A 22,703-nucleotide genomic window follows, 5' to 3' on the forward strand; every position below is an offset into this window, starting at 1 on the left:
ACAACCTCGGCATGTGCCCTGACTGGGAATCGAACCAGCAATCCTTTGGTTGGCAGGCCCATGTTCAATCCACCAGTGTTGGGGACTGCCCTGACTCATTTCAGGAGCTGGAACCTCACCGACAGGCAAAAAGGCCCCATGGCTAGGGTACCTTGGGACCATAAGCCACTAAGTAGACAAGACTTATCCTCCTGGCAGGGGGACAGCCTCTGCCCCCTTTACTTCACCCTGCTTGGCCCCTGGAGGGTGGCTGGATAGTCAATGACAGGTTAGATTCCTCAAGGAAGGAACAACCTAAGACAGGCACAGTCATGAAGGGGCCATCAGGGAAGGACTTAGGGGATTGCAGAGAAGGGACAAAAGACCCTCACCCCTCAGCTTTGTCATAGCCTGAGTCCTCATTCTACCTTTTAAAAGTCTCCTAATCTCTTGGCTGCCTTGCTTCCCCTGCCTGAATCAGGCCTGAAACAATGCCAAAGGTGGGTGCAGCCCTGTGCAGGGACGGCAGTTTCTGGGAAGCCTAAGAAAGAATGCATAAAATCCTGTGAAACCTGCTTTGCTAGAAATGCCCTCAGTTTAAATCTTAAGGGTCCAAGCATAAAATGAGTTTGTTTCCCAAAGTTTTATGGCCCTCTGGCATCACTCTATTTATCTGACCCTGACTCAAGAATAAGGCCTTATAGTTCTTTGAATATTATCTATTCCTTGATCATTACTTCCTGACAGTGACTGATGAGCTTCATGTATATGTCCTATATTCCTATGCAAACTAAACCCAATCAAAGCCCATTGAGAAAGAGGCTTGAGGCCCTTATCCTCTGTGAGATTGGTCAGCCTTTCCTCCCCAAGCAGATCATGTCTTGATACATTTATTCTCATCCACAGTGGCTGGGAAAGCTCTGCTGAACGGAGCTCCCCTACACACTAGCCAGGGCTAAAAATTCTCCTGTAAAAGGTATATTTCAGGGTTAAAAAAAATTGAATCCCAAAGGAAAACTTGAGTTTAAATGATGAACAACAAAAAAAGGTAAACATTGGTAAATGTAAATGGGCATTGGATATATTAAACCTGTAATAACAACCATATTACTACTACAACCAGGGAGAAGAGGGAGGGGGGATTATCCCTCTACAACAATATCTAAATCAAAAGGCATAAAGGAAATTAAAGCATGCCAAGTTCCTTGTGTTGTTTGGGAAAATTAGCATTACAACTTTATTCATTACACATGTTGACATCTTAATGCTATTCAGTAAGAGAGAGCATAGAAATGTAATGTATATGTCCCACACCTGAAGAGATAAAATGAAAAATTTCTCAGTGCAAAAGAAGTAGTAAAGGAGCAAAAAAGAAACAAAGGAAAAGCAGGATAAATAGAAAGCATAAAATAAGTCCAAAGACATCCATGATCATATATAATATCAATGGAATCAAGTGGTCAGTTAAAACTAAATATCAAAGTAGATTTTAAGTTCCAGTCACAGTGCACATTCCTGCACTGAGAACTCCCAAGTGATAGTATCTCCAAGGACAAACACATCACACCTCTCAAATTCCCGACAGTCCTTTTACTCTCTGGATTATTCAAACTCTACCCCTCAGACTTCTGATCTTTCATTACTGACATTGTTTTCCCAAGACTCTCACCTAGTAGGTCCTACTCTCTCTCATTCTCTCACTAGATCTCCACAGAGCATGTCAAGTTTGCCAAGCAAGATACACACATTTTTACTCACCTGAGATGCTCATAAAATCAGGTGTAGAAGTCAGAGGGATGGATTGGGTGGGGGCAGGGAGAAGCCCACTGGGGTGATAGAAAGGCTCGGTGATCGTGGTGATTTACACAGATGTATGCGCATGTAAAAATTAAACAAATTTAACCTTAAGGCATGTTTACTTTATTGTATGTGTGTTATTCCTTAACCACAAAAGTTAAAAATATTTTTTAATTTGTCAAAAAAACCCACAAGGTCATTGGGTCACCCACTTTACAATTGAAGAAACAGAGGACCAATTACTTTGTTCAAGTTCAGAAAACTAGAAAGTGACTGAATTACAGTTAGAACCTCGTTCTGAGCCCTTCCCTTCACGCCACATTGGTTGTCACCACCATCACCTCTGCCCGTCCTTTTCTTGGGGCAGGAGTAGGGGGCAGCAACCATTACGAGCTCTGTCCTCCCAAGTCACAGAGAATCCAATCTGCACAGCAAAGCCAATCCCAGTTTCTCCCAGATCTCCCCTCTCATGTTACACATCCTCAGTTTCCTCAGTGGTCCTCATTTTTCATGTACTGCCCCTTCAGTATCCTGGCTTGTATTCTTGGGAGTAAAACACAAACAGTGGCTCAGGCTCTGAAGTCAAACTACCTGTGTTCAAGTCCTGGCCTGGGCAAGCCACTCACTCCCTCAACACCTCGTCTTTGCTCACTGGTAAATGAGGACAATCGTAATATCTATTCAGTTGGCCAAAAGTCTGTCTGGCTTTTTCCATGAAATAAAAGACACATTTTTCATTTTCACCAATAACTAGTGCCTTGGATATTCTGAGTGTGTCGGCTATCTCCCGCTATTGGCTTCTAGTATGTGGAGGCCAGGGTGCTGCTCAGCAGCTTCCAATGCATAAGACAGCCCCACAGTGAAGGACTATTTGGCCAGAACGTCAACAGCACCAAGAAACGTCACGAACCACTTTTGACATGTTCGATCAGTCACAGTACCTTCTCCACGCACTGCACAAATCTTTTTTTTTTTTGCATTTCAGTTGCATTTTTACCTTTCTTGAAATAATAAAGCATAATACACTGAAAATGTTGCATGTTTTCTTCCATCTTCAATATTAAAATGGCTGCACAAAAACTCACCAATTTTGAGAAGTTTTTTTTTAATGCATACTAATATGACAGCTGTCACAACACAATCTAACAAAACTATTTCAAATGAAGATAAAAACAACTCAGCACTTAGTAGAGCCATTGTATGGGAAAAAACTAAACGACCTAGACAGCTGGCTCAGTTAGCACTGCGCCGCCCAGCGCTCAGGCCCCACGCAATTCCACCATACCTCATCCACAGGGACGCTGCCTTCCTCTGCCACCATCTTCCTCAGGGCTGCCACTGTGCTGAGGATTGGCACGGCCAGGCCAACCCGCAGGAACCGTTGGCTCTTACAGGGGAAGGCCAAGGTGATGCTCAGAAATCTAAAAAACAGGAGAGAGTCCACACCCCTGAAGGACTGACATAGGCTGTCACCAACACCACGGAACACAAGGTCAAACTCAGCACCTCAGCTGATCTCTGCTTCCAAGTTGGGTCGCTGCATTTCAGGTACGCTGTCACCAGGTGGCACTGGAGAGCCAATGCTCAGAGGGACTCAGAAGAGTACTTTTCCACCAAGTTAAAAATAAAAGGTATTTGATTAATGATCGCAATACAGACCTATGGTGTCACGGTTCTGTTTGTTAAATACATCACCTTAACCAAAATTAAAGTTTGGAGTTTGTTTGATAAGTAAAGCAGTCAAGCTTCTTCTTCAGTATGATTCAGTTTTCCTTTCCTTATTAAAATTCTCCCTTGGGCCCTGGCTGGTGTAGCTCAGTGCACTGAGCACAGGCCTGTGAAGCAAAGGGTTGCCAGTTCGATTCCCAGTCAGGGCACATGCCTGGGTTGCAGGCCAGGTCCCCAGTAGGGGACACATGAGAGGCAACCACACACTGATGTTTCTCTCCCTCTCTTTCTCCTTCCTTCCCCTCTCTCTAAAAATAAATAAATAAATAAATAAATATTTTTTAAAAATTCTCCCTTGGTAAGGTCAGGGTTCTGTGTTGTCCCTACTTCTTACTGTGTCCACCACACCCCAGGCTTCGCTCCTCTGACACCTGTTTCTCCTGGTCTGCACTGCGGGAATTACTGAATTCACACAGCCAATTTATAGAGCTGGGGTTTGAACCCAGGCCGCCTGGCCCCAGCGTCAGCGGTCCCAACCAGAGTTCCATGCTACGTCAAGCCAGGAACCTTAACTCACATCTGCCCGTGGACATCCTCCGAGGGTGTCGCTGGAGGCGGGATAAGCCAGTGTTGTGCTTGCGGCATAGACTCTCGGCAGCACAGGAACTCAGGGCAGATGGGGGCTTAGGTGGCCAGGAATGGTTTTAGGAGGCTGTCATGCCTGCGGCTGTGTCATGAAGATGGAGGATGAGAAACAGTATTCACAGAGGTGGGCAACTTGAGGGAGAAGTGTCTCCATCTCGATGCCAGTGAAGGCACTCCATCTAGGAGCTCACTCAACTTCTGTGACACTGACAATGACCCGTCGCCTTAAGGTCACTGCTGAGGCCTGTGGGAAGCCCGCACTGTGTGTTTCCCACTTTCCTGAAGTCGGGCCCCACTGTGGCTCTTACCCGCCAAGTTAAAAATAAAAGGTATTTGATTAATAATCGCAATACAGACCTACGGTGTCACGGTTCTGTTTGTTAAATACATCACCTTAACCAAAATTAAAGTTTGGAGTTTGTTTGATAAGTAAAGCAGTCAAGTTTCCCCTTTTGTCTTTCTCTCATCTCCAATAACCTTTTCCCTTTTTCTCTGCTCCTTAGATAAACCTTTCCAACACCTCCACAAAAGGGGGAAGGATGAAAAATAAAGCGTGAAAAAGCAGGTGGTAACAGATTTTTTTCTGGTATGTCAGTCTGACCGAGTGGCACCCATTGGCCTGCACCAGCTCCTGAGTGAGTCAAAGACATAGCCTGGTGCCGACAAACAAAAGCACGGTTTATAATTCCTTCTTCAGCTAAAAAAGAAACGCAGTAACCTTTCACTTTAATTGTCACATTCCATAAATGGATGTTCCCCAGCTACAAGGCTGCTTTCTAGAGAAACGCTGACTGAGAAGCAAAGGAGAGACAATTGCAGATGCAAGGCCAGAGGTTCCCAGTAAGGAGTAAGGAAGTCAAGTTCATACACGATGCTCACACACCTCGTCTGGCGCAAGGGGATCGGTAGTGACACACACAGGAAAGGGTCAAAGGTGTTGCTCTGTTTCAGGCAGTGGGGACAAGTCAAGGAAGACCTGTGAGGACAAAGAAGAGAGTGCAGTTTAATCATACAAACAGTCTAGTGGGTGCTCAAAAAGTTGAATCACCATTGAAATTCTACTTCCAGGTAAATACTCGAAAGAATTGAAAATAGGTATTCACATAAACACCTTACACAAATGTTTGTAGCAGCATTATTCATAATAGTTAAAGGGCAAAAACAACCCCAGTGGCTGATGAATGAATGGAAAACAAAATGTAGTAATACACAGAAGGTCACATGTGTTCGGCCACAAAGCCCTGATCATCTGAGCTACTATCTGACCAGTAGCTCAGAAAATTGAAGCTACTGGTAATACCTACCAATGAAATTTTACCATTGAAATTTTTAATGTTTTATTTATTTATTTATTTTTAGAGAGAGGGGAAGAGAAGGAGAAAGAGTGGGAGAGAAACATCAACATGTGGTTGCCTCTCATGTGTCCCCTACTGGGGACCTTGGCCTGCAACCCAGGCATGTACCCTGACTGGGAATCGAACCAGCAACCGGCAACCCTTTGCTTCACAGGCCTGTGCTCAATGCATTTACTAAGAACCGGGCAATGTTCTGAGCACTGTGCATGTATTAACCCAAGTGCTACCCATAAAAACCAGGATTATCCCCATTTCACAAAGGACAAAACTGAAGCACAGAGGGGTTAAGTAACTTGCCCATGGACACACAGCTCTTAGGAGGCAGAGCTGGGCTCAGGTTCCATAGTATAGGCTCATCACCACTCCTGCGGTCTTCAGTGCAAGTGAGTGAGGCATCAATCGTTTTAGAGCAGATAAACACACCATTTACTTATAGTGTTTAAACTCTTTGTTTGTTTGTTTGTTTGTTTTAGAGAGAGAAAGGGAAGGGAGGGAGAAAGAGAGGGAGAGAAACATCAATGTGAGAAACATCAATCAGTTGCCTCTCACATACCCCCATCCAGGGACGTGCCTACAACCCGAGCAAGTGCCCTGACCAGAATCAAACTGGTGACCCTTTGCTTTGTGGAATGACGCCCATCTCACTTTGAGCCACACTAGCCAGGGGATAGAGTCTTTAAACTCTTTTAAATTCAACACTCCCTCATTCTGGTAACTTTGAAAGTAAAGTTCAACTTTTAAATTCTATATCGGCGCTCCAGTTTATTTCCTCAATCATGGAATGTACCATTTCTTCCAAGATCTGAGGGATTTCTGGATGCTACATCCCTCATCCCCAAATCTCTATCAACCTCCTTGGGAATAAGGAGCAATACTCCACAGGCAGACTGTGCTCCCACCACTAGACAGCCTGTGGGGAAACCAACTGCGATCAGTGTAAAAACCAGGTTTCCCCGACTCTGTGGAAAGCACCTGTCCTGCTTGATTGGTTTCCTGTTAAGCAAACGAAATTAAACAACAACAACAACAACAACAAACAGGGACAGGCAGGAAACCCTGCGGTTTTCTGGGTGCTGCTCGAGGGGACCCCAAGTGGTCTGTCCATAGCAAGTCAGCTCTCCCGACATAAGTTAACAGAATGCCAACCATGAGTTTACAAAACTGACCCAGGTATCAAATGTTCAAACACTCTCACAGCCTCTGATAGATTTCCCTTCTGGAAAACCACAGTAATGGTTTGGTAAAAAAAACTGCATCAGATACACCGAGCTCCTGCCATCAGGGGGACCTGACACTGTGGGGCGTCCTCTGCCACCCAGTTTCTCTTCCTTGCCTCCTTCCACCTTCACCCACCAGGCACCTAAACATTGGACATTTCCAAATCCCTGTTTCCCATTTAAGCAAATAAATGAAAAAGAATATTTTTTTTCTTTGGCTTATTTTTCTTTTCACACCTACTAAAACTAAGCCAGGCTGCATTTTTCTTGAGAGTTGTACTCTATTAAACTGGCTCAGGGACAGGCCTGTATATTGAGTCACAGATCTTTGTCAGGAAGTGAGAGATGTTTGGAAAAAACACACAAGGTCTAACTTTTATCTTTAAAAGATGAAGAAAACAGGATGCTTGCTATTGACTACAGAAAAGGTGTGAAAAACACCAGTTTCTCCCAGGATGACAAATACGAACAGAATGGGACCAACACACCAGGGGACCAGAGGGGCAGTGTCGCTTTTACAGAAAAGGCCAGAGGTTACAGGGCTCCAGCTACACCTCCAACGTGGCCCGCGGGTTCTGTTGCCCTCCAGAGCGCACAGCCCCATCCTAACGCTCCCCCAACCACTCTCAGGCAGAGAGAGCTCAGGGAGCATTAGGTTTTCTCCCCTTCGGGCAGAAACCACCACCGCCCTTCCTTGTTGGCTCGCCCATCTCCCTAAGGCATCTCTTCTCTGGTCCAACTGCTTCTGTTATAAAGCCAACCCAGTCAGCTGCCACGGAACCAACCTCAGCACTGCACTTTGCCTCCCCTAGTGACAAAAGCCAGAAATGAGCCCCAGGCTCTGACACCGCACTTTTTACCACTCCGACCTGACCTCTCACGGCTGCCAGATACACAGTTTCCACTTCCAACCTGGCCAGTTCCACCTGCCCCCCGGACAGTGGAAGTGACCTCTACACCACTGCTGGTTATGGCAACACATAAGCAAGCTGTCTCCTCTGCAAGATCTGTTCTGAGAAAGCTTTCCATGGCATCACCTGCCTAGAAGGGAGTGCTGCCCGGAATGGGGACCAGGCTAGACTCTGGAAATAAAGCTATGAACAGCACAAAGAAATAAACACAAACACACACACACAAACACACATGTGCGCGTGCACATACTCCCTCCTGCAGCCAAAACTCCCACAGAGCAACAATCCATGGTCATTAAGCTGGCAGACGTTTTAGGCTGTGGTCATCACCATAGAGAACAGCTCATTATTTTTCCTCCAGGCCTTATCTCTGGCACCCCAATATTATTCTTTCTTCTGTCCAGCAGCCAAAGTGAAATACTCAGCTCCCCCAAAAGGGACAGTAGGCAAGGGACAACCTCAGTGAACAGGGCCTCTAAACTAAGCCATAATACCTCTCTCAGCTTTCACCTGTACAGCTGGGGGACTTTCCACGCCAGGCAAGCCCTCCCACGTGAAGAGGAAGGCGGAGAAGGATCCAGCAGTGACCACTGTTCAGGGGCCCCAGCACAGAGCTGCCCCCACTGGCTGCTGCAGAAAACCACTTCTGGGACCTGAAAAGCCCTAGTCCGATGGACACCCCTAGCAATTGTTTTTCCTTACTATAGATTATCAGGAACAAAGCAGGTATATTTAGCTGTCATCAGTACTTTTCTGTAGCACAAACACCTCACTTCTTATTCATCCTCTGACAGTAATCTACCCAAAGGCACTAGCAATCCTTAGTATCCGCTTGGCTCAAATGTCAACCCCTGAGGACTCCTCTCCCAGCTCACCCTGTACCAGTCAGGCACTTTGTGACACTGTGATTTTTATAAGAAATATATATTTGGTCTCTGCACCTGTTCCTGGCACTCTTGGCATGTCCTGACAAGAGTAAGAATATAAAGGTGAAAGGGAGCATCTTATTCATGGCCCTTTACAACTACACCTGAGTTCTATTATTGAGGTAATTTCTGGACAGCCTCTGGATAACCACAGGGTGGGGCCAGTTGTCAGGGGAGCCAACCATGAGACCAGACGGTTGCAACATTTAGACCCCCAGCCCCTGGGGAAAGGAATGGCCAATAATTGAACCCATCGCACCTATTTAATGATACCTCCACAAAAACTCTAGTAGAAGGGATTTGGAGAGCTTCTAGGCTGGTGGACATTGGAGGTGCTGGGAGAGTGGGAGGCCCCAACAGGGCCTGGGAGCTCTGCACCCCTTTCCCTACACCTTGTCCTGTGCACCTCTGCCATCTGGCTGTTCCTGACTTGTATCCTTTCACAATAAACCAGTACTCTAGTAAGTAAAGTGTTTTCCTGAGTTTTGAGTTGCTCCAGCAAACTACTGACTCCGAGGAGTGGTCACAGGAACCTCTCAGGTGTAACCAGCCTGTCAGAAGCACAGGTGATAACCTGGAACTTATAATTGGTGTCTGCTGGGGAGGAGTCCTGTGGGCCCTGATGCTATCTCCAGGTAGGTAGTGTCAGAACTGAGTAAATTGTAGGACACCAGTTGGTGTCCGGAGAGAACTGCAGAATTGCCTGGTGTGGGAAAAACACCCACACGTCTGGTTTCAGAAGTAAATGCGGTAATAAAGAGTAGACTAAGAAAACAAGAGTTATTTTCTCTTCCATACCTGTAGCGTCTACTTCAAAGCACCCTCGACTTTTCCTTCAAAGCACTCACCAGATATAACTACAAAAACCCAGGAGTCATCCTAGATCCTCATCTTTCCCCGAGCCCCCTACGCCACACCCTTAACCCGTGAGCAAGTCCGGTGGCCTCGATGCTCAGAACCTGTCCCCTGCCGCCCCACTCACTTCTCCCCAGCTCCACCACCTCCTCCCAGGGCCCAGCCACCACTCTGCACCCACCGGGGCAACTGCAGGACACCAGCCGCTGCTCCAGCCTCCGGCCTTGCCTCCCTTCACCGCCCATAACCACCAGCATCACCCCTTTTTTCTTTTTAATCTCACCTGAGGACATTCTCATCTGCTTTTTTAGAGAAAGGGAGGGAGACAGAGCAACACCAATGCAAGAGAAGAGAACATTGCTTGGTTGCCTTTGCGTGCACCCAGACCAGGGAGACCGGGGGTCGCACGCACCTGTGCCTGGAACAGGAATGAACCCACAGTCTAGGTATGTGCACCCTCACTGGGCAACAAAACCACAACCTTTCGCTTACGGGGACGAGGCTCCAGTCACTGAGCCACACTGGCTCGGGCCCAGTGTCCCCCTTTAAATTGAGGCCTAGACCACACCCTGCCTTCAATGCTGCAGGTGGTTTCCAGTACCCACTAGACCACGCCCCCGCCTTGGACTGGGCACCCGCATCAGCAGGCCCCGCCCACCTCTCCAGCCTCAACCCCAGCTCCTCAGAGCTTGGCAGCTCTGTCTCTTGAACTTGTCAAGATTATTCCCACCCCAGGCCCTTTGTCTCTGCTATTTCCTCTGCCTGGAATGTCCTGTCCCCAAGTATTTAGATGACTGACTCCTTGTCACTCAGTTCTCAGCTCAAATGTCCCCTCTGATAAGAAGCCTTCACCCACCACTTTATCTGAGGTTGGCTGCCTCTGCACCTCCCAGGTAACACGTTATCATTACACTTATCATCACAGAGAGTTGTTTGTTGAGGTGTGAATTATCTAACACCTGCCCAGCAGAATGTGAGCTCCCTGAGAACAGGCACTGGGGCTTGTTCACAACTTATTCCCGGCACCCAGAAGGAAATATGGCACATAGTAGGCCTCAATGAACCATCTAGGCAATAAATAGATATATTTAATTAGTATTTCTCTCTTGTGGCCAAGCAATTATTATGTTCTTTATTGTAACTGCTGGACCCAGCACAGTATCTGACACTCAGATATTTCAAAGAAGAATAAGAGAGCATGTGTATGCCCTGGCTGGGTGGCTGAGTTGGTCAGAGCACCCTCCCATACGCCAAAAGGTTGTGGGTTCAAGTCCTCCTCAGGCCACATACCTAGGTTGCGGGTTCGATACCCAGTCATGGTGCATATGGGAGGCAACCAATCCATGTTTCTCTCTCTCTCTCTTTCCATCTCTCTCTAAAATCAGTAAACATATCCTTGAGCAAGGATAAAAAAAAAAAAAAGAAGAGAGTATGTATAGACAAAAGGGGAAGAGAATAGAGAGAACTGAGTGAGCAGAGAAATGAGTGAATTTATTGTACCAGGTCACCAATGAGTGGTACCACGTGCAATTACTGGTGTCCCTTCCCCACGCTCTAACACGCCCCAGCCTTATACTTCCTCTTCCCTCCTCTGCATGGGCTTCTTTTCCTTGGTCTCATTTTTGCTTCAGGCAGCCTGCGCTTTGGGCAGCTGAAGATAAGACCGATGCTCTACAGGTAGCTTTCAAGGCTGAAAAGGTCAGTAGCCATGAATTCTAGGTCTCTGTGTGTACCTTGTAGTGCAGCACCACAGCTCTCAGGAAACCTGGGCCTCTCTTCATGGGCAACAGTGAGATCCGGGCTCACTTAGAAGAGACTTTAATTACCTAATATGCTCAGCAACCAAGAGCAGAAGTGGACGGCCCCATGATTTCCCCCTCCTCAGTGTGGGGGTGGGGAGTGGGTCAGGACCGGGAGAATTGCCCCAGTGAAAAGCCAATCGGGCATCTTTTCAAAGTATTTCAGAGACCCTCCAGTCCTCCTAAATAAACACCCCCTCAGAGATGGTGCTCAGGTCCAGTACCCTTGACTGGCAATTACTAAATGTAAATTCTGAATCAAAAGAGTTTCTGGGCAATTTTGAGTCATCTCTTCCTTCCCAAACACAAGGAATACGAGTGCCCCAAAAGTCTGGAAGCAAATGACTATAAGTAAGTGATGCTAGAAGACTGAATAATTGTCCATTGGTCCACTGAATAATTGTCCAAGCGCATACTAAGTAAATAAGAGAAAAAAAACAACAGGAGGCCCAAGAAAAACACAGCAGAGAAAAAGGAGAGTATCCAGAAGACTCAGAGAAAAGGACACCTTTGAGAATGATTTAATGCAACATCCAGAAGAGGAATATTTTTAAAACAGTTTGATATCCATAACAGAGAACCAGAGGACAGAGTGTCCATGCCACCACAGTAGCAGCAGAACATCACTCAAAGCAAGGTGAGGCGGAAAAGCAACCAGAGGGGAAGAATTACAAAGGCGAGCAGGACTCGTGCTTCAGAGAGCTATCAAAAGTCACACCCTGGTTCTGCCACTTACAATGTGTGATCATAAAAAGCCCAACCTCCTGGACTGTAACTCATCCCCTGAGGCTCTTCTAAGGAATAAATTTAAATGTATATGGGAGAGCATGTCACCTAGAAGAGTTCTCTGTAACAATGAGTTCCCCTAGACCCTGATCATCCTGCTCATTCCCACCTCTAAGCATATTTTATTCTTGTTGAAGATGTTCCCGCCCCTTCAATCCTATTCATCCTCCAGAGCCCATCAAAAGGAACACCCCCTCTGAGAAGCCCACGAGGGTTTCTCCCCTCTCTGATCTCTCACTGCAATTAATGCTTTCACTAAAATACTGAATACCTTATATTAAGTGACATCAGACAGAGAAAGACAAATACCATGTGATTTCATTTATATGTGGAATTTAAAAATCAAAACAAGTAGACAAAACAGGAACAGACTCAGATATAGAGAATGAACCGATGGCTGTCAGGAGGGAGGTTGCGGGGACTGGGTGAAAAAGGTGAGGGGATTAAGATGCACTGATTGGTAGTTACAGAATAGTCATAGAGATGTAAGGTACAGCATAGGGAATATGGTCAATAACATCGTAATGACTATGCATGGGTCAGGTGGGTACTGGACTTATTAGGGGGGTATCACTTTGTAAACTACATAAATGTCTAACCACTATACAGTACAACTGAACTATCATAAAATAATATGGAATATCAGCTAATAATTGAAATATTTTAAAAAGTTAGGAAATTGCCTCTAAAAGTCTGACATGGAATAAAATATGACTTCATACTTATACCAAAAAATATTGCAATACTTGAAAATGTTCTGCCTTGTGTGAATCTCTAAACTCTCATACATTAAGCCCAAAAAGAACCTTTCTGAAGTCGAAGGCTATGTAATGATATATATTTTTAATATCCTCTAGAATGCTGGGAAATTTTGAACTCATAATAACTGATTAAACCAGGCTCTCTGGCCATAGAGAGGACTATGGTCTCACCCAAAGGCTCCTGCTGGGGACGTCCTGGCCCCCACGTTCACTGTCCGCAGAACCACCCAGGTATCACCGCTCCTTCAAGGGGAGAGGGAAGGCCCAGAAGCCAGCAAGAATGAAAGGAAGAAATGCTAAAGGTCAGGAGCCATAGGAGTGAGCGTTTACTATGGATTTCTGATGGGAGAGAGAAGGGTGCTTGTGGCTTTGTGATCATGTTTTGTGAAACATGACCATGGGAGACTGGTGTCCAGCATATGTAAATCTGCTGAACTCTTGGGTGACTCTAAATGCAGCCCATTCTTACCTATATTGGGCTTGGAAGTGGCTCTGCACAAAGCTTTGACCTAGAGAAAGCTGAGCCGATGGTGACAGGTGGTTCTCCGAGGTTTGACTGGCTTCGGGCTGCAGCTGCAAAGAAATGAAGAAAGGAAGCGCATTAATCCCCTCCCATCTCTCCACTGCTTCCGGACCAAGCCTCAGCCTCCTCCTGAGCCACAGCATTTGCCTCTGCACCTGGACTCTGCAGAACCTGGGCCTTCACCACAATTCACTGGTGGCAAACACAAGGCCCACAGGCCAAATCCGGCCCTCCACCTTGTCTTATCCAGCCTTGTTCTACCTGGTGGCAGCGCCGAGCTCTCACTCAACAGTTAAGGAGTAGCATTTATACAGTCCTAAAATTACATTGGGCCCTTTGAAGGCAACCGTGAGGCAGATGTGGTCCCTGGTGAAAATGAGTTTGACACCCCTGCCATAATTCCTTGCTCCTTCCATGTCTTGACCTCACAAATTCCCTGTGAAAGAATGAATTGTAAGAGCTGCCTGAAGCATCAGCCTTGGCCAACACACACATGCTCACCCAGCCTCGCCTACTACCTCTGAATTTACTACCCTGCCCTTTATCTCCATGCTTCGGGCCTTCATGTGTCTAGACGCCTCTAGCACATTGCACTGGGGTGAGTGGCCGTGACTTCAAACACACCCACACCAAAGTTTTCACCTGCTAACCAGAGCTGTCCTCAGTTTCCGGTGAGCCAGCCTTCCAATGACTACCTTTCTCAGACAAACCACCTTACACCTTAGATTAATGAATAAGCCTCCTTCATCCCACATGCCAATTCTATTGTATCCTCCCTCACATTCACTTCTGTTTAAGTTTTCTGCTGTTGCTGTAGCAAATCACCACACAAACAAAATTTATTCTCTCACAGCTCTCAAGGCCAGAAATCCAAAATCAGCATCACTAGCCCCAAACCTGGCGTTGGCAAGGCCACACTGCCTGCAGACATGCCTGGCCTCGCCCAGCTTCTGCTGGCTACAGGAATGCAGTGGCCTGTGGCCACATCCCTGTGCTCTTCAAGGCCAGCACCTTCAAAAAAGCCAGGAGAAGGGAACATAGGTGAAGGGTTTGGGGTGAAGTACAGCAATGTCTGAAATTTCATTTAAAATGCATCAAAAATATAAGATGTGGAAAACAAAGGGGAGTGATAAGTGGATTCAAGGCTGAATAGATGGATAAATATGTGGTAAATCAGTTTTAGTAAAATACAAACTATAGAATCTAGGTGGTGGGTATGAGGTGTTCACTGTATAATTATCTCAACTTGTCCATATGTTTAGAATTTTCCATGATAAAATACTCAGAATGGTCACTCTTAGTTGTCCCACTACTTTCTTGAGCCCAACTTGACCAGAATACAGGACATGCAAGGGGAAGCAGGAAGTCTGACTGAAGATGGAGTCTGGAGCCACCCAGGGTGGGGCCTTCAGTGTCCTAAATAGAAGATCATCTCGTTCGGTAATGGGCACAGTACCAGAGTTAAAAATTAAACTCTGGAGTCAGACTGTCTGGGTTCAAATCCCTGCCTGGAACTTAGCTGGTAGGGTTACTCAGCCTCTGATCCAAATAAATAATTTACCTCATCTCATTGCTCCAAGTTTTTCCTACTGTGATAAAGGGACAATGAATGTCAGTACCTATCTGATAGAAGTGTTTTGATATTAAAAGAGTTAATATATGTTGTTTAAGTTTTTGTTGTTCTTGCTATTACAAAATGGGAAGTACCAGATGGGTTTTGAACCCAGAGGAAGCTACATGCATGGAGAGTTGCTTTAGCTTGACAGCCGGTGCCCAGGATGAAGGGGTAAGTCGGGAGTTAGGGCACAGACAAGGAGGCTCAAGGGTCCGGGTCACAACAGGGTGAACTAGAGTTGGGAGCCGTTCAGGGGAAGGGGGCACAGACTCAGACACAGTGCGTACGGGGCTCATAACGGACCGCCTGAGGGGAGAGCAGGGGAGGAAGAAGGGAACAGGAAACAGGACCAACTCAGGTTTCCAATCCGGTGCCTGGAGAACGCCTGCTCCATGAACAGAGTCCAAAGAAGGGGGTCGGGGGAGGGCAACTCGCCGAGTTGGAGGTGAGCTACATCTGGGCAGAGCCGTCCACCAGCAAATCAGCAAAGGGCCCAGAGGACCATACAGAGGACACTGGTAGTTTGGGCTGCCCAGGATTCACTCTTCCTCTTCGTGGTGGCGCCCCTTTCGGAACATTGAAATCAGTCCATGGGGAGGTGGGGAAGGCTCTTTAATCAGGGGCCCTGCTCTTCTTTCTCCAAGGACAGACACACTCCCCCAGCTTGATTGCTGACATGATCCTGCTTTGTGTGGGAAGGAAAAGCAGAGTGAGCAAGGCTGAAAACAGTGACTCTAGAAGAATCCAGGCCAGAATAGTTCCTGCCACTGAGACGGCCCCACCCCGGAGCTGTCTGCTTCTCACCAGTTCCAAGCCTGGCTCTTCAGCCTTCCCTTTGATCCTGCGGGCTGCCCCTTGGCCTTCTCCTGAGTTCCCTTCTGGTCCGAGTCAGCTGAAGACCTCACAATGATACAGGCTGCTTCAGCATCAGGTTGCTCGCTGGGTGGGCGCAGCAGTGGACAGGGTCGCCCAGGGCGGGTATGGGAAGGAAAGGTCCTGACCCAGGCTGGGGTGAGCGGCAGCGGAGGGCCATTCACAAAACACGGACCATGGATGAGGTCACAGCAGGCTGGCTCTGCTCTGCTAGGCAAGTGAACCTGAACGTCTGTCATTCCACATCTGAGAAAATAGGAGCATCACATCCATCTCAGGGAGCCATCGTTACAACCAGGGGAGGGGAGGTGTGTATCCTGTCTAGTACATAGTAGGTGCTTAATAAATGTTAGCTTCCTGCTCCTCTCCCCAGCCTCATCCCTTTCTTCATCCTGTAACAGTTCCAAATAGGACTGTGTGTGTGAGTGTCTACAGGAATGTAAAAAGCTGCCCTTTCTGCCAGATGAAAACATTTGAGAACCATTACAGTTACAGAGAAGAAAGTGGTCCTTATGTTTTCTATTCCAGTTTCAATAAATCTAGCTTTATGGCTTTTCTATGTTTTGAAACAGAAATAACCTCAGAAAGAAAAATTGCTCAGAGTTACACAGAGAATAGTCCCTTTCCTTCTTAAAAAGGGGAAATGAAGTTTTTTGCCAAATCATCCTGGCGGCTGTTCCATCCCTTCAAGCACCGGCAAGCAGGCCTCCACAGGCGGCCCGACTTTCTGATGGCCGGTTTCAGTACAGGCTTTGACCCCAGACAGAGAAAAAGATCTTTTCTGGTTTCAATCGCATCAAATTAAGCGCTGGGAAAGCTCCTCTCCCCGGCCCGCAGCCCCCACTGTTCTTGTCTGGTCAAGGTGTGCTCCAGACATTCACAGCCCATGAGAAAAACAGGCCGTAGCCAGTGTGGCCAAGCACACTGAGCGAGGGGCAGAGGGGCCTGAAACCAGGCTGAGTGGGTGGCAGGCCTAGGCAGGTGGGGCCCGTGGGCCACATAGGAGTCTGGGTGTTGTTCTCAGCACCATCAGAAGCCACCAGACGGTTTTAAGCAGAAGAGTGACAGGATCTTACTTCCTGTCTGAAAAGGTCACTCTGGCTATGGTGTGAGCACATATAATAGTGGGGCATATCGCAAATTGGAATTATGGTTGCTTCTACATGGGACTTGAAGTTGTTAAAAAGAATGATTTACAGGCCCTCTTGGCTTAAATAAACTCAATGTTATATCAGAGAAAGGTTGGGTTGAAAGCAAAGACTACCACTGGAAGAGGGGGTGCTTTCCCCCCAGGAAACATTTGGCAACGTCTGGAGACGTTTCCAGTTATCACTTGCAATCGTGGGGGGTGGGCACCGGCATCTGCTGGGCACAGGGATGCTGTGGTTGCCAACGTGCACAGGACAGCCTCCACAGCAAGGAACTGCCCGGGCCAAATATCAGACAGGCTGAGGTTAAGAAACCCTGTTCTAGAGCTGTGTCTCCTAGACCGGACCCTGGCTCTCCCACCTACTTGCTGTGTGACTTGGGGCAAGTTCCTTAACCTCTCTTCTCTTGCCTTTACCTGACACCAAGGGACAAAGAGGAGGATTGAAAGGCAATTTAGAAGTGGTTGATCTCTCCTACTTCCCCAGTAGGAATAGCTGCCTGGCAATGTCGGGGAGCAGGGGGAGGGGACAGGGCAAGAGGCCTTTCCTCCGCACCCAGCAGAAAGAGGGACTGTGAAGGCAGCGGACACAGTAAGGAAAGGGACCCAGCGCCCTGGCTCTGAGGCAGACAGACTCGGGTTCAATTCTGTTTCTCTCAAGAAGTTGAGTGACTTTGGGTAACTTAACCTAAATTTCTGTTAACTGTAAAATAGGAGAATTAGTTCGCTGCTGTTCCTAGACCAAGATGGGTAAGCTGGTTTCAGTGAGAGAACTGGACATTTAAGGGGAATTTGCTCAAATGTGCTTGGCTTTTCATCTCCAACTTTCCCTCTGGTTTTCCCAAGCTCAAGCAGACTTCCACCCTCCCTGCATGACACCGTCTCTGTGACCCGGCCACTCTTCAATAGCCCTATGCAAGGCACCCACGCAGGCTGGCTGCTGTCACGGTCCTGAGATCTCACCCTGAGGAGCAGCAGCTCGGGAACCCGTTGGCCCAGGTTGGAATCCAGGCTCTGCCACCCCCTGGATAACCTTATGACTTAGCCTCTGCTTAAATCAGTTGTTGGTGTGGGCTTTAAAAGAGTCAATTGCGGGAAAAATAGTAGTAAGAAAAGAAAAGAAAAGAAAAGAAAAGAAATAATAAGGTATCCTTACAAATATTAAAACACGACTACTCAATTTATTCAACCATTCAGGAGCTTATTTAGTGTCTTCTGTGTGTCAGCAGTAAAATAAATCATGAAAAGCATCATATTAGATACATGGCACATAACAAATATTCAACAAACAGTATCTTTTTTAAAAAGTACATCATTCTGATTTCAAAATGTGTTCACTCTAGATTATAAAATGCACAGCGCGGTGGAATGCAGTGTTCCTCTGCTCAGCCTTCTTTTCTTTGGGACGCAACCCAGCCAGAACCTTAACAAGCTCTCCTCAGCCATGTGATTTGGGTAGAGTTTACCCCCTCCCCCTACTCCACCTGCATGCATACACTCAGGTGTGCCCAATCAGAAAATTCCATTCTGTAGGCCACCAGCCCAGTGATGGGCATACGAACCACTCTGGTGCAATCCCGTCTTCCCCGGGCTTGTTCTGGAATCCCAAACTCTAAAGAATCTTTGAGCATTTCAGGAGCCACTCTTGACATCATGTGGCAGAACTAGTCTGGGGATGAGGCCAGAAACAAGAGATAGAGAGCCAAAGACCTGGTAATATCATCTGGGTACCTGGATCCAGCCTTATCTGAAGTTGATGCAAACTTTTCACTAGCAAGTTCTAAAAGTCAACAAACATCCTTTCTTAAGTTGAATCAAGTGGCATTCCTGTCACTTGCAACTAAAAGGGTCTATAAAGATAAACAGAAAGTCATCGTACATGATTTTAAAGAAAAATCACCCACCACCCCACAAGCCAGGGAGAACACTATAACCTTTGAGTGTGTGGTCCTCCCAGCTTCTGTTGAGGTGATGTTCTTGCTCTGTTTCATTTGTGTGTTTTGTGGGCGACTGGGGTGGTTCTTTTTCAAAGAAGGAAACAGGCTTTCAAGCTGGACCCAGCCCCTTTGGACTGGAATCCTGGTTCTGCCCCATTTTTAGCTCTGTTGCTTTGGGAAAGTTACCCTACTTCTTTGATTCTTACATATATAATAATTCAACATATCATATTATATTGAATTATTACATATTATTATATGTTACCCATATCTAAAATGAGGATAGTCACCTTAGCACCTCTGTCTACATGATGTTACTCATACTGTATATAATGCCCCAAGGTGTGGTCCTAGGAACGCCACACACTGTACAACCCTCCCTTCCTTCCTTCTGTGCGTCTGACAACCCGCTGTATCGGGCATGAGGACTGTGTGTCAGTTCTGTCAAGCTCGTAACTTTTAATGACATTATCTTGTTGTTTAAAATGAATGTTTTCTTATTTGTGACATACATGCTTCTGGTTTTTTTTCCTTAAAGTTGCAACTTATTTTAAAAGAGAAAGAAACAAAGATAATAGCTGGCTACGGGAAAAAGTTTTTAAAAATGACTCAGCTTCCTGAGCCATTCATTTTTTAAATAAACATTGTCTATCTTTAAGGTATACAACATGAACAGCTGACACGCACACACAAAGTGAAACGATTCCTGCCATCAAACTAACACACCCATCTCCTCACAGTTACTTTTGTTGTGTGTGGTGAGAGCCCCTGAAATCTACTCTCTCAGCAAATTTCCTGTGTTACCGACCATGGTCAGCATGCTGCATGTTCGCTCTCCAGACTCATTCACCCCACGTGGCTGCAACTGCCATCATTCTTTATGACTCAGGAACGATGGGCTCCAAGCAAGCAATGAAAAGGAAGGTGATGGTTCAAAGACCGACAGACTTCCAAAGGGTTTTTTAATTGGTTCATAAGCAGGACGGAAACAAAGTGCCCAGATGTAAAACAAAAACACTGGTAAATCAGTTCTTGTAGCTGCATCTGGATCAGCTTTGAGACACATCAGAATAACATGTGACTGACTCGAGACCATGGCTTGTGAGCCATTCTCTCAATTATAGCAGCGTATTCATGGATATTGTTGTAACTCTGCTCACTCATGGTATAATAACTTCACTTGCTTTTACTTTCTTAAGTGAGAGATAGAAGGACAGCAGTAGAGTAGAACCCATCATCAATCTTTATTAGCAAAGCCCATGGAGATCACAGCTGATGTATCGATTAACTGGCTATTACAAATGACTGTAGTGCTTTCTTACTCCTAAAGTTTTGACCATCTGGGAATGCGAAGTGCACACATGTAAAGGTCATCGGCCCTGTGTCTGCAAACAAAAGGACTGGGAATCAGTGCTGGGTAGGCTGCATCGCCGAGAAAACAAAGGTACAGTTAAAATGATACCATCTGAAAATAAGCTGTGGTACCCATGGCTTCGGATGAACATACTAACACACAGAATATCCACAAAAAGGAGACTTTTCACACCTTGAGCCAAAAAGAAACCTTATTCACTGTATCACTCGGGCAAGAGAGAATGAGAACACTGCAGTGGGAGAGCAGGCACCGTGTACAAAACAGAGCTACGAGAAAGGAGCTCCAGCCAGAACACACAGGAATCAAAGAATCCGTGTTTCAGGATTCAGGTTAGAGGAGTTGCATAAATATTCGAGGGGGGGGGAAGAAAATCAAACATGACGTGTTGTTTCGAGAGTGACTGACCTTGCCGGACCCTGGCCCTCGGGACGAGCCCTCCAAGTCCTCATGCACCCGATCCAGCAGCCACAGCAGGAACTCCAGGGCGTCGTGCTGGGAATGGCCCTGGAACTGGGAGCCATACTTGGAAACCGCATTCTGAAGAGAAAAACAAGAAAACTGGAGGGTCACCAGGGCCCTTCCAACAACCCAATACGGGCCCGTCAGCTCCAGGTCTCCCAGCGGTCCCTCTTCAGCCCTCCCTGGGATGACAACATAGAGACAACACGGGGTGAGAAATGGCCTTTTCTTCAGAAGTCGGCCCTTTTGGGGCAGTGTCTCAGATGCTACCAGGGTTATAGAAGAAGGCGCCTTGTTTTCCAGAAAGACTGCCAATGCATGCCCTGTCCTTTGAGAACCCACAGGGTGGTCTCTTGACTATGTTGGTTTCTGTTGACCATCGGTCCTCCCTTAATGGCTGGGCACAGGTTCCCTGTGTCAGTGTGTCTCCCTGTGTTCACGCCACAGGCGAACAGCTTCTTGCCCTACCCTCTCCCTCAGCGATTCCATTCCCTCCCATAGCTTCAGCTCGTTCCTTGTGAATGACCACCTGGCCTAGTGAAGTGGACTTCCCTGAATACTATGCATGCAGCGCCTTTACTGCCTCTTCTAACATGTTTGAAACCTAAGTGCAAACTTCTCTTTCTGTGGTTAGCTCACAAAATGGTTGATCGTGTTCAACCTCCATTCCTTTCACTGAGTGCCTGCCCCACACCAGGCACTATTATCTGGACTGGGAACTGAATAAGACAGGCCTCCTCGCCTTCGGGACACTTCTGCACCCTCTGTTAAATGGTGTAACAGCTTTGTCATCTTCTGTGTAAATGCATATTCCAGCTTTTTAAAAGTTTACTTCAAAGGGGGAATATATGCACATATTTGAAAAAAAAGAATGCAAAATATATTTTTTTCATAAGGACAGTGATGAAAAGTCTTCCTCTGCTCATCTGCAATCCCTGCACACCCCTCCCCAGAGCATATTAGCAGTTTCTTAAGCATCCTTCCAGGGATGTTTTTAGATTGTTTTAGTGCATGTGCAAGCACCAGCACCTGAGTGCAAGTGAGTCTTCCCGTGTGTGTGCGCCCCCAACCCCAGACTGCAGAGCCAGGCCTCAGGCCTCATCGCGCCCCAGTCTGTTTTCTGCACAAGCCTGCCTAAGGGGGGCGTGTGAGCGAGGCTGGGGGCCAGACACACCTCCCCTGCCGATCAAATCCAGTGGGCCAGGCTTTAGTCTTTTTCTTTCTTTTAATCTTTCCTTGGAATTTCAAGGGGACTTTAGGATAACATGAAGTACAATTCAAGATTTAATTTCATACTTTGTGACAGCATGGGTAGACCAGGAGAACATCATGCTAAGTGAAAAAAGCCAGTCAGAGAGACACAAGTACCATAGGATTTCACTCATACGTGGAATCTAATGAACAAGCGGAGCTCACAAGCAAAACAGAGTCAGACTCATTAATGGAGAGCAGGCTGACGGCTTGGGGAGGAGACGCACGAACTACAGTGCGGTGACTGTCAGGGGAGGTGATCGGGTGGAGGTATAAGAGGGTACAGCAGGGCTAAATGGTGATAGAAAAAAGTAAAAATAAATTAAAAGATCTGATTAATTGAAATGCTGGTGCTGAGTCTATTTTCCAGTCACCCTAGTCTGGTTCACTGGAGGTTCTGGTTAGGAATTTTCCCTCCCATTTCTGTGCACTTTATAGTGCTGCCAGATTTAGCAAATAAAATGAATAATGAATAAGCAATAAGTAATGTTTGTAGTATAACTATGTCCATGCAATATTTGGGATATGTTTATACTGAAAAGTCATTTTTATCTGAAGTTCAAATCTGAAGTTTAACTGGGCATCATGTATTTTATCTGGCAACCCTACCCCTCAGCCACCCTCAACCCTACATCCTTAGTACCAACACTCTCTCCTGGGGGGGTAGCCAGCCCCTCCAATTTGAAATCTCTACAGTCGGCTTTTCCTCTTAAAGTCTGTGTTCTCTTTCATATTTTCACATCCACATCAGTCAGCTGTCAAGACTCTGAATTCTGGCTCCCTAATTACTTCTGCCAAGTCCCATTGCCACCGCTGAGTCCTAG

General features: G+C 46.5%; 1 protein-coding gene across 2 annotated transcripts in view; it reads right to left on the minus strand.

The window, feature by feature from the left end:
* Positions 1-22,703, minus strand: part of USP43 (ubiquitin specific peptidase 43) — a 60,747-nt gene that overhangs the window by 33,316 nt on the left and 4,728 nt on the right. For both annotated transcript variants that reach the window (XM_053672721.1, XM_037164991.2), the window contains exons 2-5: positions 20,575-20,706; positions 13,169-13,272; positions 4,973-5,065; positions 3,062-3,197 (exon numbers count right to left, since the gene is read on the minus strand). In XM_053672721.1, the coding sequence (XP_053528696.1) occupies positions 3,062-3,197; positions 4,973-5,065; positions 13,169-13,272; positions 20,575-20,706 (465 nt within the window). The remainder of the gene's footprint in view (positions 1-3,061; positions 3,198-4,972; positions 5,066-13,168; positions 13,273-20,574; positions 20,707-22,703) is intronic.

Source organism: Artibeus jamaicensis, unplaced genomic scaffold, assembly GCF_021234435.1.
Source record: "Artibeus jamaicensis isolate MK-2021 breed Jamaican fruit bat unplaced genomic scaffold, CSHL_Jam_final contig_781, whole genome shotgun sequence".
Taxonomy (NCBI): Eukaryota; Metazoa; Chordata; class Mammalia; order Chiroptera; family Phyllostomidae; genus Artibeus; species Artibeus jamaicensis.